Raw genomic sequence first — 17,269 nt, 5'->3', positions numbered from 1 at the left:
TAATTTTAAAGATGTACTGACGTATATAGAACTATCTATAATGAATAGTACTTGATTAATTTATAAAAGTACTTGATTGATTTATAAAAACTGATGTTCATAAGAGAAAACTAAGGAATAACATATTTATATTATGGTATATAATATATATATGATATATAATGACTTTTTTATACATTTATTTAATTATAATATTATTATTATTATGTTGAAGCTGTTTTGAGTTAGTGCACTTGAGCACTTTTACTCTTTCTTAACTCGAGGTATTTTGAAAACCCCTCTTTACGCCTTGACCGGATTATTGTTCATCACTTCATCAGACTAAGCAATAATTGACCTCAGATCTGCATACCTCCCCGAGGAGCCTGTAACCATTTTGAGATTTGATAACGCGATGTTGGTAAGTCTGTATTTATTAATATTATATTATTTATAATATTATTTATTTATAACACAAGAAAACACTAGTTGCAGTGGCCTTCTTTACATTCACTTACAATCTCAGAACACATTATACCAAATAATATAAAGGTATTACATATTTAGGATAAGTAATTAAGTATTAAACTCATTGAAATGTTTTTTTTTTAATATAAAAAAATTTGGCTTCTAATTATAGAATAGCGCAATAATTTATTATATATGTACATACTCTCATATATAAATTTCTTCCGTTATATTTTTATTTGGCACTTCCAGTGGGAATTTGTAAATCAACGGTCTGTAAGTAACATACTGTATATTAACATATTTTTAACTTAACTCCAAAAAAAAGCATAAACACATCTTATGTACATATATAATTAATTTGGAAGGCAATTTTAATTTTTAATGAAAATTCTCTTGTCTTTTCATGCCTGAGGCTTAACTTTTAACCTTAATTTCCTTCAGCTTTTGATTAAAAATCAGTAGCTTTTAAAACATAAACATTAAAATAAAATCAAAAACCAAAACAAAAAAAAAATTTCTAAAAGGTTCTTAACTCCTGTGCAAGTTGACAGGACTCTGTGGCATTTATTAAAAAATCACAATAAAGTTTTGTGGAGTGTGAGTGGTTGCCGTTTGTGTGGTTATGACTTTGACAGTGTTTATTGCATGGTTTCTAGTAGAGAGAATAGCATTTGGAACCACATAAACTTACTGAAACATAAACAATAACTCTAACGTCAACAGGATAACTGACATCAAAACAATACCTACAGCAACAACTAAAACTACAACGACAACTTAAACGCAAACAACAACAACTAAAACAACAACGTGCCGATATGCGGAAGCAAGCATGCAACAGTTGTTTGCAAAGAAAAACAAAACAAAAAAAGGAGTATCCACTTGCGTGTGTGTGTGTGTGTACAGTGTGCATGGAACAGCTACAAATAGAAATAAAAATGGCGCTGAAAATGATGGGAAGAAATACGGGAAGATTTTGTTTACGCAGGCAATGCCTCGTGTTGGCGTAAGGATGTACGTTTGCATGAATGGGTTTGTTGTGCATATTTTAGGAATCAGAATTATGTTGTTTACTTTAGGAATGTGTCATTAAAAATTATAAAAATATAACAAAATGTATTAAAAGTATGAGCGAAAGGAATTGAAAGTTGAAGTAAAATAAAAAAAAACTGTAATAGAAATGTATGAATGAAGCGTTATTTGAGATTATAAAAACGTTATAGAAAATATGTAAATGAGAGCGATTATTTAGACACTATAAATGTATGAAAAATTTAAAAATAGTTAATATTTAAAATAGAATAGATAAAATTTTAGATAGATATATCAGAGAAAATATATTTACAAAAGAATTACCTTTTTAATATGTTAGTTTTGTATGGAAAAAATAGTTAGTCACAGTTTGATATTTAAATAGAATGTAGAATAATTGAATAGAATATATAAAATATTAAAACTACGCTAACACATATTAGTACAAGTGCTTAAACAATATAATAAATATGTTAGAAATAAAGAGAATATATGAAAGATATAATTGCTATTATAAATATATTTAAATGACATTTGTATATTAGTTGTACAATATATAGGTAAGTACGATTCGATGATTTTGATATATATTATATATATGGAAATAAAGAATATTTACCCATGTTCTACTGCGCTGCTAGTTGCTTGTTAAGTTGCAGTTGTCCTTAATTGTGTTCCCTCCAAATACTTAAACTTTTTATCCTCAACTAATTATTATTCCGTTTTTTGCTTACATTGCGTCACTTTTTTGATTTCATATATATTATAATGTAACGAAATTATTATTATGCAACAATATTTTAGAGACTTTATAGTTTTATTTTCATATATTTCACATAGTATACTATATAAATTTTCATTTTTTCATTCATTGCTGTAAGGCTCTAAAGGCCTGGTTTTATGTGGAAAAACTCATGGCATTGAAAACTATTTTTGTTCAAACAAATAGAAAAAAATGACACATAAGAAAAAGATAGAAGATTTTACTTGTACTTTCTCATTGCACCAAAATAATGATAGAAGGATATAATATTACATATATTCTACGGTTATATGTGTTTAGTATTGTTGTTGGTGAGCTTAAGCGATTTTTTATGTTGCATCGATTCGTTTTGTCTTGACCCACTTCTTACAATTGTGTTGCAGAGAAGTGCACTCAGTACAAAAAAAAGCAAATATACATATATAAAAATGCAAATAAAAATTACAAAAAAAAAAAACAAATTTAAAAGAAACAGAAAAATTTAACCATATCTACACATTATCGTAACATACACAATATCTTACTGTCTAGAAAATGTTGGCAATGTGCTTTTGAATTTTTTACATTAAAAAGAGATAAATTAAATTAAATTTAAGTATGTATTTTATTTCATTTTATATAATTTAAAATGTTTCTATGTTATTTCTAACTTATTTCTTAACTTTAATTAGCAAATAAATTCTTATACTATATTGAAAAATACTTTCCTACTTTTTTATAAATAACGTATTGTATGTTAATATATTTTTAATTAAATTCAAAAAAAACATAATCATATCATGTATAAAAAGAGTTTATGTTTAATTATTCTTTGATCATACATAAATTTAATTTGATCAGAAATATAAATATATACATAATAAATATAATAAATATATATATTTATAATATATAAAAATATATTTGTTCATAAAATATAATACAAAATTTTTTTAGAGTAGTTACAAGTTTACTTTTTAGTATTAAATGTGTTTTTAGTGAATTTGTGGCTTAATTGAGTTTGTGTAAGAAACTTAAATTGGTTTATTATTTTAATTTTATATAATTATGGCTATAAACATCACTGATGTTTCAAATTATTTTGACTTCTTCCTGCGATCGGATTATTATTATTGAAATATACAGTAGTCTTTAAATATAATATAAAATGTATAAATATATTATAAAAAATATACATATATAAATAAAAAATATAATATATTTTAATAAAATAATAAAAAAATATATATTTTAATTTTTTAATAAAATAATTTTAATGCTACCTTCAAAAAACTGTTATTATTTAAAAAATTAAATAATTTATGAAATAATAAATAAATAAATAATATAAAATATATTATATAAAATATAAAAAATATGATATAAAAAATATAAAACATTTTTCAAAATATTCTGTTATTATTTAACAAATTAAATAATCAATTAACAAAAATTATATGTATTTTTATACAAATAATAGACTAAAAACAAAATTACAATAAAAAACATATTAAAATAAAAGTTAATAAAATAAAAATAAGTTTAAATTTCTTATTAATTATTCAACAATAATTACTAAGCAATATATTTTGAAATTATGCAATTGAAAATAAATTGTACAGAATACACCTTATACCTTAATCTAAGTTGTGTGTAATATTATAAAAAATATAAATTTAAATAATTAATTCATAAGTATTTATTTGCCTTTAATAATATTTATGGAAACGTTTTCCTCTAGATTTTAAATATTTTTAAAATTATACATACTTAGAAATACTAAGAAATGAAAAAAATAAAAATTAATTTCTAAGAATATTTCAGCTTAAAAGGTACTTTCAAAGCAAATTCTAAGCCTCTACAAAATTCCTCAATTCTCATTTCACTGCTAGGTACTTGCCCTACTAACATTTTTCGTTTTGTGTACATAAGTTGAAATATAAAAAAGTTCATTTGACAATGAAATGGTTCAGGTGCATAACAGTTTGCAGAACGGTAGGTGGTCTTTGTATGTAGATTATAGGTGAGTGGGTTTAAATGAAAGCTTCACTTGACGTACTTTTGCTGAACCGAATATGACAAAAGATAAAGTCTAATTAAACTGATAAACTAACGCAAAACAAACTGTGCGACAAAGGCCAATTAAAACTTAAAAATAAGTTTTTAAGTGTACGGATAAGTTGAAGAAAAGTTTTTTTATTTAAAGTGTTTAAACAGAATTCCGAAAGGTGTTAAATGCAATTACTTTAACCAGATAATCAATTATGAACTTCAGTCAAAAGTTGTGTTTCCAAATTTACTACCAAAGCATAAAAATTTAATTCTATAAAGAACAGTAGAATCGCTGATTATGTATAAAAATAATAAAAGATTTCTAAAACAATAAATAAATATCTAATAATAATAAAATAATGTATAAAATTTTATGGTCTTGTCTGAAAAAAGCAGTAAAAAATATTTGATTTAATAATATTTATTTTATAGACAAAAAGAATAACTCCGTAATCTAATAATAAAAAATGTAGTACCATTTGCTAAAATTCATTTAAACTGTTGAATCAGACATTGAAAAATGGCTTTATTATAAAGTGGACTTACTTATGGATGTATTTATGTTTCAACAAAATACAATGGAAACACTTTCAGTCAATTGTAATCGAACATACATCCATTATGAAGTACACTCACTAAGCAGATATATATTAATCATAGTGGACAGCAGCATTTGTACCAATTCACAGCTCTAAAAACGATGGAAAAAAGAAACAGTCTAAATGCCAGCTAATAGCACTAACAGAAAAATTTTGAAAAAAGAAAATACAATATAGAAAAATTGTGCCCATTGTAGAACATTGTTTCTTCACCTACAGAAGTACTGCGAAAGGGAGAAATATTTAGAAATATTTAATGTATTTAACAAGGATCAGTAGAATATTCAATAGTTTCGATTCGATAGACCGAATAATAATATAAAGCCAAAGAAATGACGTTAAATATCATTTGTATTATTGGCGTGGACTAGCGGTTGAGAAAGACTATACTAGAGCATTAAAGAATATTTTCAACATCATTAACTGAAGTAACAACAACTGAAACATGTTGGGTCCAATGCAGAACATATTTTAATGTTTGACATTATAAAATGTCTATGCTGAAAGGTGTTTTGACATTATGTTATGTGGGGCTCCATAGCACAATGTTTGGGTTCGATATTAAGTTTTTCATTTTAGTGGTATTTTTAAATTTCAAAAATTATTCTGAGATTAAGAAAACTTTTGTGTTAATTAGAACGTGATAATGTTGAACTTAATACTGAAAATAATTTTATTAATAAATATTAAATTCTTATTAATGTAAGAACAATGTTAATATTTATTTCTGATTACATATAGTGTGGACGTGAGCCTATTCCGTACGGAAAAAAATAATTATAATGAATTAAGATTTAAAAGTTGATTATGTGTGTACTACGGAACAATCAGTCGAGGAATAAGTAATAAATTATAAATAGTATAATCACAGAAACAAATTAAAATTTTTACCGAACAATATTGTATAAAGTATTATTACAAATATATATAAAAAAAAAAAACATTCAAGGGGTTTAGGGAAGTGCAATGACATATATTTTGTGGCCGAATTACTCTGCAACTACTCAAAACCTTGTTTTGCTCTATTTAAAATGAGTCAGTTGACGAACGAGTCGCACGCTGCACTAACTTCTTCATCTTTTTATGAAAAAAGTCTTGGTTGAGTGCTTCATATACTATGGTCCGAAAAGAGTCGCGACCATCGACCGTCTGACTTTTCTAAATTTACACAAACGATAGTGCTCGAATTGTTGTGTTCATTCGAATGACTAAATTTTTATGAGACTTCTATTTTATAAAGATACTTCGATCATTTTAATTGTTAACGAATTACTATATTGTGGAATCTTCCCTCTTTTATAAAACAATACTTAGCAAATTGATCGCGTTTGTATGAGAGAAAGACCTTTGCTCTATCGATTACAGTTTGATTTTTGAAGTTCGATGAAATCTTACCGTTGTTGAAACTTTTTAGATTATTCTTTACATTATTCGAATTTCATTCAACCTAATTATTAAATTTTCGGAGTGCTTTTGATGCAGATGCAATTCGTTTTTCCGATCACCACTATCAGTTTCGTTTTAGCGTGCTATGGTACCAGACACGAAAATTTATCTACATTGAGTCGTTTGAGGATTCTATCAATAGTAAAATATGGTTTCCAATCAAAAAAGCGAGTTCATAGTATAATATATCTGATTTCTATCACAAATAAAATGTTTTTTCAAAAACAATAGTATCAGCTGTGATTATAGGAAATATCGCTACAGTGTTTACATCAGTTTAGCAGTCTGAGAAGCAGTCTGAGTTTGTTATCTGCAGATCAATTTGGCCACTCTATATTATTTATGAATAGATGTAATACGCTTTCGATATTTACTTGTAAACATAATTAATACAACAAAAATATTAATAGATTAAGTTTAATATAAAATAACGATATATCTAATGATACTATTAGAGTTTGGTGAATTGATAAAATGTTATCAGCTGTGTGTGGTGGATAAATTAAGGCAATAAAATTAATTAACAAAACATTTTCTCAGCGATTTCTATTTTTTATTGTTATTTTCTTTATTAATTTCAAAAAAAAAAAAAAAAAAAAAAGAGAAGATATTTTCTTCTAAACAGAAAAAAGGAATTATCTATTGCAGTACGCTGTACGATACCACAAGTAAAGACTATATATGCTTATTGTAATTTTTCTTAATTAATAAAACAACAATATTATTTAAAATAATTTGGCTGGATTTTTTTGTTTTATTTGATTTTAAATTTTATTATTACTTAGATTCATTCAAATTTATTCCATTTTTTTTACCTTATTGTATATCATTGGTTTTACTTTTTTTATTTTTATTGTATTTTATTTATTATAATTTTATTTTAAATTTATTTTTCGATTTGTTTATTAAAATGGTTTTTTATATATTTTTAATCTGGCTGAAGGTCTCTTCTAGTTAAATAATTAAACGTTTCGTCTATATTGTTCTATCGTCTATATTGTAGAATATAGATATATATGTTGTACAATATAGACGATATAATACTGTACAATATAGATGATAGAATAAAGACGATGACGTATTGTAGTCCTAATGATGACTCCCAAGGAGATTCGAAATATGTAGTATAATAAAAAATTTTAAACGTTTAATTTCTGTATTTTATTTCAATTTACTTTATTTCAATTTACTTAATTTTATTTTATTTAATGTAGCATTCTTTTAGTTTTTAAGATATTTTTTAAATAATTTGATTTTTATAAAAATTTGTTTTCTTAATTTATTTTATTACATCATTTATACTATTTTTTATTATTTTAAATTGTTATTTCATTTTATTATTTTTTTTTATTTTATGATATTGTTTATATATGTATAGTACATATTTTTTTTTATTTACTTTGATTGTTTACTCTGTTGCGTATCGTTTAACTGGCAGAGAAAAGAATAAAGATTCGATTTTGATTATTAAGTTAATAAAGAATTAACAATTTTTTCTTCATCGAAATTTGTTGTATGTCTAAAACCAATCATTATTATAAAATTATATAATCACTGTATTATAGTATTAAATAATAATAAAGTCTGCCTAAAAGCACTAATGAATGCATAATATGTATAAACTAACATGATATTTTTACTATGATTTTAATTTTTTTTATTATAATATAATATTTTAAAATTGCATAACTAAAAATTTTAAATTACCTAATTTAAAAAAAAACTAGCACATGATGCAGACAAGGTCAAAACTATTGAAATTGGGTTTTTTTTTGTAAAAATCAATAAAAAAAAATAAATATGTCAAGTTGATTATAATATAAATTTTGATGCAGTTCATTTATTATTTATATGTAAAAATTAATTTTGCTCAGCTTCAATCAAATTTTAATTATAATTTAAATTGAATTAATTTATTTTTTTTTTTAATGCAAGTGCACATGCAATTCCCTTTGTTTTGTTTTTGGCGTTCGCACTTAAATCGATAAACGGTGCTATAAATTTGATTACTTAATACTTTCGCACTTTCAAAACATTTCGATTTTGTTTGATATTTTTTTAAATATCTTAAATTAGCTTTAAATTTTTTTTTTATCTTTCATTAGCAACGTTACACAAATTGTCACAGAAATCAATCACATTTTGCTAATATTTCTAACACTGTTTGCTTTGAATTGTTGTAGCACATTTTTCGAATATCAAGGGTAACAGCGTAATGAATGTGTAAAGAAAAAAATTATAAAAATACGTAAAAAGCCATCGTGGTCGTTATATCATCTCACATTGCCCCCAGCGCCTAAGACAAACCCTCCACAGACACGGGAATATGTGTACGTGTACAAAACAATTCTTTTGCGTGGTGTATTTTTTTGTTTTTTTTTTGTGTACATGTATGTATGTTTGTAAGTGGCTCAGCTGTGGGTGGCGTTTGAATTAGTGTGGTGGGTTGTTTTTATACACTTATTTATAACTGCTCAACCCACCACTGTGGCACGTTATTCTGCGGTCAATGCTTTTGTTCAAAAAACGGTAACAACAACACTAACAACAAAAAAATTTTATTCACACATTTAGTAAAAAGTTTTCCGTATTATACAAGTGAAGAGTTAACAGCTGCAGGATCAAAACGAAACTGTTGACATATAAGCAGAGGCATCAGCTTTATATTTAGCAAATTTTGACATATCTCACGCATGTCAAATGCCACTCATTGGCATTTATTTACGGTATTTATAGCTACGGTATTGTGAATACAGTGGATGTCTGGATTAAAAACCAAAAACGGTAGAATAAAGTTGACAAAACAAGAAAGCATTAATAGATACAAAATTTTCAATCTTAAAAATTTTGTTACCAGTGCTGTAGTAACTCGGCTTACATGTTACATCTAGCTTATTAATGTTATATATAAAACGAACTCCATATTTTGATGAAAATTCAAACCTGGATAATTATTTTGATAAGTCGTTTTTCTTCGTTATCATTTTTTCGACCATATATTAAAGTTACGTCTCTGTTCTTTTATATTTTGTACTTGTCATGCGTTATAAGTATCATGCTGATTTTATAAATAAACTGACAATCTATATAATAAATATTTTTGAACTCACCAAATTGTATATGTAGTATAGCGTCTACAAATCCACATAATATTTCTTGTTGATGTTTAGAGCGTTCGCGTTGTACTAACGCTTGCTCCAAACAATAGCCCATCAAAATCACTTTCACGTTAAGTATAGCGACCGTATCAATCAGAGTGGGCACATTTTGCCTCTTTAAGCTTTTCATATTTTGTCGCAAATCCATTGCTATATCTGTTATATCTTCTAACTGGTGAAGCCTCCGTAAATTTCTTGAGCTCTTACTTGTCTCTGCTTGCTTCTTACTGTAAATGTCCCACAATAAAGCACTCAACAGTTGTTTTACTGTACTGCTAAATAAAAATTTCAAGTAACCATTGTTTTTTAAATTAAAATATTTTTTTTCAAGCTTAATTTATTGTTTTTTTAGTTTCGATAAGAATTTGTGCTTACCCCATTTTAAAGCTTCAGTGGTTTTGTACTTAGAATTGAAGTTAATACTACCTTATGAATAGAATTAAAATAATTATCACTTAATTTTATTAGAGGATTACGGGTTTCAAACGAATTTTGTTTAAAACTTTTTATATTAAAAATATAACAAATCTTTTTTAAATAATTGTAGAAAATTTCATTAATTATTTTAAAGTTATTTTTTTTTATTAATATGTATATTACTTGAAATCTACGATTTCTTCTTAGATAACAGCTAATCATAACTATCCAATAAATTGTGTTTGAACGAGTTTTATTGGAAAAATAATTAAATTTGGGTTTAGCGTGAAAACTCTAAAATCTAAATATTAGAATATTGAAGTCCCTTACAGACGTCAAACTTTATTATTAATTTCAATTGAAGTAAGTGATTTTTAATATGGTTTGAGCAACGACTAGAGGTTAAATTATAATGTTTTGAAGTATACATATCTAAATACCACTATTTATATTGTCAACGTATAACACTGTGTCTACACTGACTTTGACAAGATTTTTATACACATTCCCGCGTTTTTCACTAACAAACACAAATTTTTGAATCCCGACAAAGTTCGAAAATGATACGTATTTAGCCAGTGTAGACGTCTAGTAAGGTGAATGGATCGAATGCAACGAGTATCGTTACGTGTTTGCAGATAAGGAACATATTTTAGAAGTAATGATTTATATATTTATAAAGTAGTAATTTTCTGAGAGAAGATCTCGTTAATGTAAAAAAATTTAAAAGATTGTTGGATTCATTTTGTTAGATCTAGAAAGTGGAGATCTTTATTTAATTTCTAGAGGTCATTAGTATGTATATTAAGAATGATAGTACAGAGGTATTGTTTCTTCAATTAATAACTAAGCACATATACTGACAGAGAGGATAGAACTCTTAAAATGTATAACTTTATATAAAACGAACTTAAGTGTTCTATGAAAATAAATATTCATCAAAATTCAGTAGTTGTTTAATATTCTAAGAAAACTTTCTTCATGAGGATTTAAATCTAAAGCTAATTCAGAAAGACACATTAGTACTAATCTTAGTACTTATATTTATTTATACCAAAACTTTCTAGTATTTTGTACAAACATTTGCGTAGTACTTACTGTATGAATCTATTGTAGACAATCCTATAATATAAGATAGGAGGAATTGCTGCTTTTAAGATAACGTATATCTTAAGAGCATCTTGTGTAATCCTTATTAAAATACTTTGCATAACCTCTTTAAATTATTCCAATTTATATTTCATTATACGTAACGATGTTTTCGGGGACGAGACTTCCGATGAGTTTACTGCTCGGTAAAAAAAAAACAAACTTATATGACTCTTTTAATATACTACTTTGTCAGTCGGTTGACTTTTTTTTAAGTAAAATAAATAATACACTATGTTTAGCAGATTAATATATTGTTATATATTATAATTGTAGAAACATATCAATTTTTATTTAGACAACAAATTTTAAAACAAAATATATATGTATTTACAGCAAGTAACCCATCAATACTCAATTCAAAATTTGAACTCTCAGAGGGTCGCTACATAGATTAAGCATCAGTAGTAGTTACGATCAGGATTAGTGTTGAGAGAAAAGTTGCGATACATTCCAAAGCGACTAGCAAAGTTGGTAAATTTCTGCGACAATGGAAAATGACTATAAGGAACGGTAAAATGATTTGGTGGAAAGTAACCATATTCACTGTTACTGGTACGGTACAAAGGATCTGCGTACTGCTCCTTATCAATACCATAGTTGGCGTAGTAAACTACAACACAGATTTATAAATATTTTTTATATTTTTCTAAAAATATATTGACTAACTTACTGCAATCTTTAGCACATCCTTCAACAGTGAATTTATCATATTGAGCTCTGCGATTCACAGTGGATTTGTTTTTAAAAAACTTCGCATACTCCTCCTCGAAGTTTGCACCCTTCAGACTATCGCAAAAGTTCTCACACATTTTACCAAAGTTTAATTAGACAATTTTTGTTAACCTTCTGATCGAGAAAAAATTTTATTCTGTTTTATATAAAATTTTTAATAAAGTCATTACTTTATATTGATAAAATGTTTAAAAATTTCCATGGCAACTTCAATGTAGAGCTATTTGAATTGTAAATAGTAACGTATTTAAATAGAATGCTTACGTTATTAAGTTAACGTTACGTTTGTAACGTTACTCTAAATAATAAATAAATAATTCTGGAGCATGCGTGCTCTTTCAGATTATTGATTTTTGATATTTAACTTTTACTTTAGTTGACTTTCTCGCTTTGGGTGCACAAATTGTTTAGGAATTGATGAGATATTATTGAAATTTATTATATTATAAAAATAATTATTAATAAAAAATATATTTTTGTATAACAAACATCGAAATATAAGTGTTTTGAAGAAAAAGAAATGTGTAAATTATCAAATTTTGTGAATTTTATTATCTGCATTGCGACATTTAGTCAAACCTTGGATTCTGGTATGGCTATTAAACGTGGGCCTCATCATCCACGTAGTGAACAGTCAAAGACACGAAGAGTTGATCAACATTTAACTCATGAGGAACAGTGAGTACTGATTTATCCATTATATGAAATTAGTCTTCTTGAATAATGAATTTACATATAACATATTTTAGTCGCATTGAGGATGATTTGAAAGAAATGGGCATAAGTGTGAATCCAGAAGAAATGACTGAAGAAGAAAAGAATTTTTACTATTTTAAGGTAAAGATATATTGTATTTGTAAGTAAATTTTAATTAAAAAAAAGTAGAATAACATAACTAAGTGAATTTAAAATTAAAAAAAGGGTTTGGCTCGCATGTAAAGGAATGTAATATATAACATACTATATAAGTACAAGTGCATTAAATTGTTATTTTAATTGAAATATTTTAAACATTAGATACATTTTAAGAGAATGAAATCATCAGTGCTAAAACAGTATAATGTTTTATGTGTATCTTTAATATTATTAAAGGCTAAAATATTGATAAGTTTCTTCTAGAGTAGTTTTGCTTAGATCTGGAATTTTTTTCGCAAAATGTTGAATATCTTTTTCTAATCATAAATAAATAATATAAAAAATAACGTCATTAGTTATCAGAGGATTCGAATAACATTACATTTTTCAATTAAACAGTTATTTACGTCTTGAAAATTCAATTTACTGCATCTATCTCTGGATAATTCTTCCGTTGGTTCTTTTACAGAAAGGCGAACATTCTGCACACATATTTTGCTCTTTAATCAAGACAATACATTTCGTAAATATTGATAAATTGGGCAAGGAACTGCTATCCTATTAAGTTTCTCTAGATTATCTATTAACTAGATTATTCTCTAGATTATTCATATCCCTATTTTTTTCTGTTCATTAACTATTTTCTGTTTATGAACCTACAGATATGTCTCGGCAGGAAAAAGTTTGGGTAAAATGAAGTAAATGTTTCATCACTGAAACAAATGCCTGTTTTAAGAACCTTGACAAAACTTATAATTTGAAAGGCATTTGTAAAAACGTTAGTCTAAATATATTGAGTTAAAAGCAGACACTGAAAGTCACTAAGTTGTCACCGATAAATAAGATTTATAAAAATTTTTATAAACATTGACTAAAAAAACAATAAATGTTATAATAATCAATAAAATTTATTTTAATCTTTTTACAGATTCATGACAGTGATAATAACAACGCATTGGATGGCTTAGAGATGTTACAAGCAGCTATGCATCAGGATGATAGCTTTAAGAGAATAGATAGAGATAACTATTTACAAAACACCAGCGATGAATTAAATCACATAATTGGTAAATTATTTAAGTTTTTATATAATTTCAATATAATGCAAGAAAAGATCTTACCGATTCTAGAGGTCATTGATGAGTTCCTGCAAATAGCGGATGAAAATAAAGATGGATTTCTACATTATCCGGAATATGTGAAAGCAGTTGCCGGTGCGCCGGAGCCATTTTAAATAAAAGTGCATTATAACTTTTTCTTAATAACAATTTTTAAAGTATATTTAATATATATATTTTTAATAGTTTACGCGTTAGCTAATTTAAACAAATATACAAACACACAAGCAAAATGCCAAATAACATTACTAATAAATAAATAGTTAAATTGTTTTTCTTTTTTATTCTCACATAAACATTTTTTATTACAATACAACGTAACTTATTAAGACTGTAAATACTCAAAATTATAATAAAATAGTTAAAAATTATTTAAATAATTTATAAATTTGTATTTAACTTATTAGTAAATTTCTAATGAAATAAAATTGCTCACAATGCTATAGTAAATTTAATTTTTTTCTTTTATTTATTCTTAAATATATTTTTTATTTAAAATAAAATTATATTATTTTTTTATCATTATATTTAGAAAAAAATTATTTTATAATTTAATATTTAAATCTTCAGAGTAGCCCATCGCATTTAAAAGTCGTATTACAGGGTACTCCACGGTAACCATCGTGGGCTGCTTTTTCCACTAATACAAGAAGATCGTTATAACGTGGATTACTAAAAGAATTACTGTAAAATGTAAAAAAAGTAAATTTATTAGTAAATTAATCGTTAATTAATTAAGAATTATTTTTTGTCAATTCTGTTAAGTTGATTGCCAAGTGGAATACTATAACTTTGATTTATTTTCAGCTACAAAATATAATACTATCAAAAGATTGAAGATTCGGCAAAATTGCTGTAAATGATTTTATTTTAAGTAATTTATTTTATTTTATTTAACACGAAATTTGAAATGTTTCAAAAAGATGAGCAAATGTGTATAATTAACTTAACATTTAACTTTATATTTTATAGTGGTCTATCCAATACATTATAAAAAAATATATTTACGTATATGTTATTAATACCCACTTTTCAAACTTTTTAATGCCTTCCATTAAGGCTTTGGCTGCTTTTGCATACTCATATGCTACTTTCGGACTCTCACATGCAGCTGCATAAAGGCAATCATCTATTCCAGCCCCTTGAGCTGCCAGAAATCCAGTAATAAGATATGCTTCACCTTCATTGAGACCATATTCATATACTTCATAATCCAATATAAAATGAAAGCAAATGTAATATAAAAGAAAACTTTAATATTTTAAAATAATTTTATAATTACCATCACTGCTTCTATCAATAGAACGTCCATAGCCGTAACCATAACCGCCCCAATGACCAGCGCCCAACATACCAGCAGCAAATATTAGAATCTTTAGTAGTATTATTATCAGTAAGTTTGTGAGATTCAAACTTAGAACCTATATATAAAGAAAATTAATACTTTTGTTCACATATATTTATATAGTATATAGATATAAGACATACTAAGAAATTGTAAAAAAGTGATTCCATATATTTTTAAACCAGAGAAGGTGAAATTGTTGATTTAATGGATACCATATAAATCCTTATATATAATATATATATTGACGCAATAAAATTACTTATTTATATGCATATATATCTTTAGCTTCTCTGTATGGTAAAAATCTACTGTCTAACTAACAAAGCTAATCGAATAATATTTTATAAGCAGATTCTTAACAGATCTCTCTAAGTGAAATTGAAATCTAAAAAAAATTGTTACCAATATCATAAAGTGACTATAATGTATAACTACCGCTATCTTAAAAAGTCAAATCAAAATTTTTTTATCCTTCATTCATTCTTGGTACTTAGTACTGAGTAAAGAATAATCTGACGTACTTTAAAATTGAAATTTATCTGGATATCTATATTTATGGTAGTTTTCAGTCAGTATCTGATATACTTTCAAATTCAAATTTTAGATTAATCACACAAAATGTGTGTTCTTAGATATATGTTATACGGTATTTGGATACCTATATCTAGCGTAGTTTTTACTCAGTATGCATTCATTACATCGATGATCTTTTAATTTAAGACACTCTCCTGCTCTGCATTACTTAGAGTTAGGCTACAACTTTTGCCTACTCTAATTTTTTACAGTGTAATAAGTTTCGTAGTCAAATGATAATTAATCATTTTTACTTCAAAATTTTACGAGGAACCGTGTAATCAAATAAGATTGCCTGATTGAGTAGTTGTATTAATATTTTTTTAAAGGATTAATGTATTGCAAGGGATATTCAATAAGTTTATTTCTTGTATATTACGGCAAAATTTTAAACTTTAGACTACTAATTTTTTAATAACACATTAACAAAATAAAGTAATAGAATTATTTAAAATATTTGATAAATTTAAATTAATTATTTTTTTCGTCATTTGCATACTTGGCTGTTTCCAGCTGAACGATTTATTAGTTCTTTAGCCATTTGTACAGCAACATGTCCTGCTGGACTGGAAACAATATTTTGAACTCCTTTTAGCCAAGTAAATGGCTTTTCCATTATTTCATTTTCACTTGAATTATTCACTTCGTAAGCTGTTATTTCACTCATAGCCTGATGAGCAGCAAAAACCAATAGAACATAAACAGTAAACCGACACATTATATATATATATGTACTATGTTATCTATGATGGATACAATAATATTCTAAATTTTTCAAATTATTAATATACTTTATATTAATATTTAATATTTGATTAATATGCCTTTGAAAACACTCGAATTTTGCGTGATTTGTGATGTGCCGATACCGAATGTTGACTAATTTTTATTACAAGGTAATGCGTTTTTTATACCAAAATAAAGTGTAGTAGCTTAATACTCATACTATTGGTTAAGGAAATCAGGAATGTAATTTAAGATACACCGTTCACATGCATTTTACCTGCATTGTCGCATTGTTAGCATAAAATTTGCCATAATTTTGCAGGCTTCGCTGGGCACGCAAGCAAAAGTGCAAGTGAGCCAAAAATGTTTAACTGCAGATAAATTACCTGAAAGTGCAAGTGCATTTCTTTCAAAAATTTCTGTAATATTTTCATAGTCAATTACGAACGCAGGCAATTGTGCATTTAAGTGATATAAATATCTTAAAATTATTTGTTATGAATGCCAACTGACAAAATAAGCAACAATTAAGCGTCGATGAAAATAAATAAAAATTTCTGCTTCAAGGATTCCATTAAAATGTTTACAAAACGTCAGGTAAACGTACTCAAAGTTGTTGGAAGGAAATGTTTTGTTGATATTAGTAAAAACGACAAAATAAATCAAATTAATCTACAGAATTAACCAAAAAAAATTTTTTTTCATGTAATGAGATAACTGTTAAAATTGCACAGAAAAAAAATTTTATAATAATTTAATAATATTATACTATAAAGAGATTTTTTGGAACAGTAGTGAACTACAACAACAAAAATTTTATTTTTTTTAAATATTATTTTAATTAATTAAATTTTTGGCTGACCATATAG

At 25.7% G+C, this 17,269-nt stretch overlaps 4 protein-coding genes across 5 annotated transcripts; 1 reads left to right on the top strand and 3 right to left on the bottom strand.

Annotated features, from left to right (window-relative positions):
- Window positions 1-5,504: 5,504 nt before the first annotated feature.
- Window positions 5,505-9,969, bottom strand: LOC119676362. Its single transcript, XM_038087599.1, has 3 exons — window positions 9,855-9,969; window positions 9,432-9,754; window positions 5,505-5,536 (listed from the first exon to the last, which is right to left on the bottom strand). Exons 1-3 carry the CDS (start codon window positions 9,857-9,859, stop codon window positions 5,505-5,507), a joined length of 360 nt encoding a protein of 119 aa, XP_037943527.1. The 5' UTR covers window positions 9,860-9,969.
- Window positions 9,970-11,354: 1,385 nt separating this feature from the next.
- Window positions 11,355-11,912, bottom strand: LOC119681480. Its single transcript, XM_038094688.1, has 2 exons — window positions 11,719-11,912; window positions 11,355-11,658 (listed from the first exon to the last, which is right to left on the bottom strand). The coding sequence occupies exons 1-2, from the start codon at window positions 11,855-11,857 to the stop codon at window positions 11,447-11,449; spliced, it is 351 nt and encodes a 116-aa protein (XP_037950616.1). The 5' UTR covers window positions 11,858-11,912; the 3' UTR covers window positions 11,355-11,446.
- A 180-nt stretch (window positions 11,913-12,092) lies between these two features.
- On the top strand, window positions 12,093-14,135 carry LOC119681479 (multiple coagulation factor deficiency protein 2 homolog). 2 transcript variants are annotated; one of them, XM_038094685.1, is made up of 4 exons: window positions 12,093-12,458; window positions 12,530-12,617; window positions 13,564-13,702; window positions 13,766-13,935. In XM_038094685.1, exons 1-4 carry the CDS (start codon window positions 12,301-12,303, stop codon window positions 13,867-13,869), a joined length of 489 nt encoding a protein of 162 aa, XP_037950613.1. In that variant the 5' UTR covers window positions 12,093-12,300; the 3' UTR covers window positions 13,870-13,935. The 2 variants fall into 2 exon arrangements, with proteins under 2 accessions (XP_037950613.1, XP_037950614.1); XM_038094686.1 differs by having other exon boundaries at window positions 12,095-12,458; window positions 13,750-14,135.
- A 184-nt stretch (window positions 14,136-14,319) lies between these two features.
- On the bottom strand, window positions 14,320-16,392 carry LOC119676360. The gene is made up of 4 exons (XM_038087598.1): window positions 16,174-16,392; window positions 15,036-15,174; window positions 14,783-14,957; window positions 14,320-14,437 (listed from the first exon to the last, which is right to left on the bottom strand). The coding sequence occupies exons 1-4, from the start codon at window positions 16,390-16,392 to the stop codon at window positions 14,320-14,322; spliced, it is 651 nt and encodes a 216-aa protein (XP_037943526.1).
- Window positions 16,393-17,269: the final 877 nt, after the last annotated feature.

Source organism: Teleopsis dalmanni, chromosome 2 (assembly GCF_002237135.1).
Source record: "Teleopsis dalmanni isolate 2A chromosome 2, ASM223713v2, whole genome shotgun sequence".
NCBI lineage: Eukaryota > Metazoa > Arthropoda > Insecta > Diptera > Diopsidae > Teleopsis > Teleopsis dalmanni.
The sequence above is the reverse complement of the archived record's forward strand: the minus strand, read 5'-3'. Positions and strand labels throughout refer to the sequence as shown.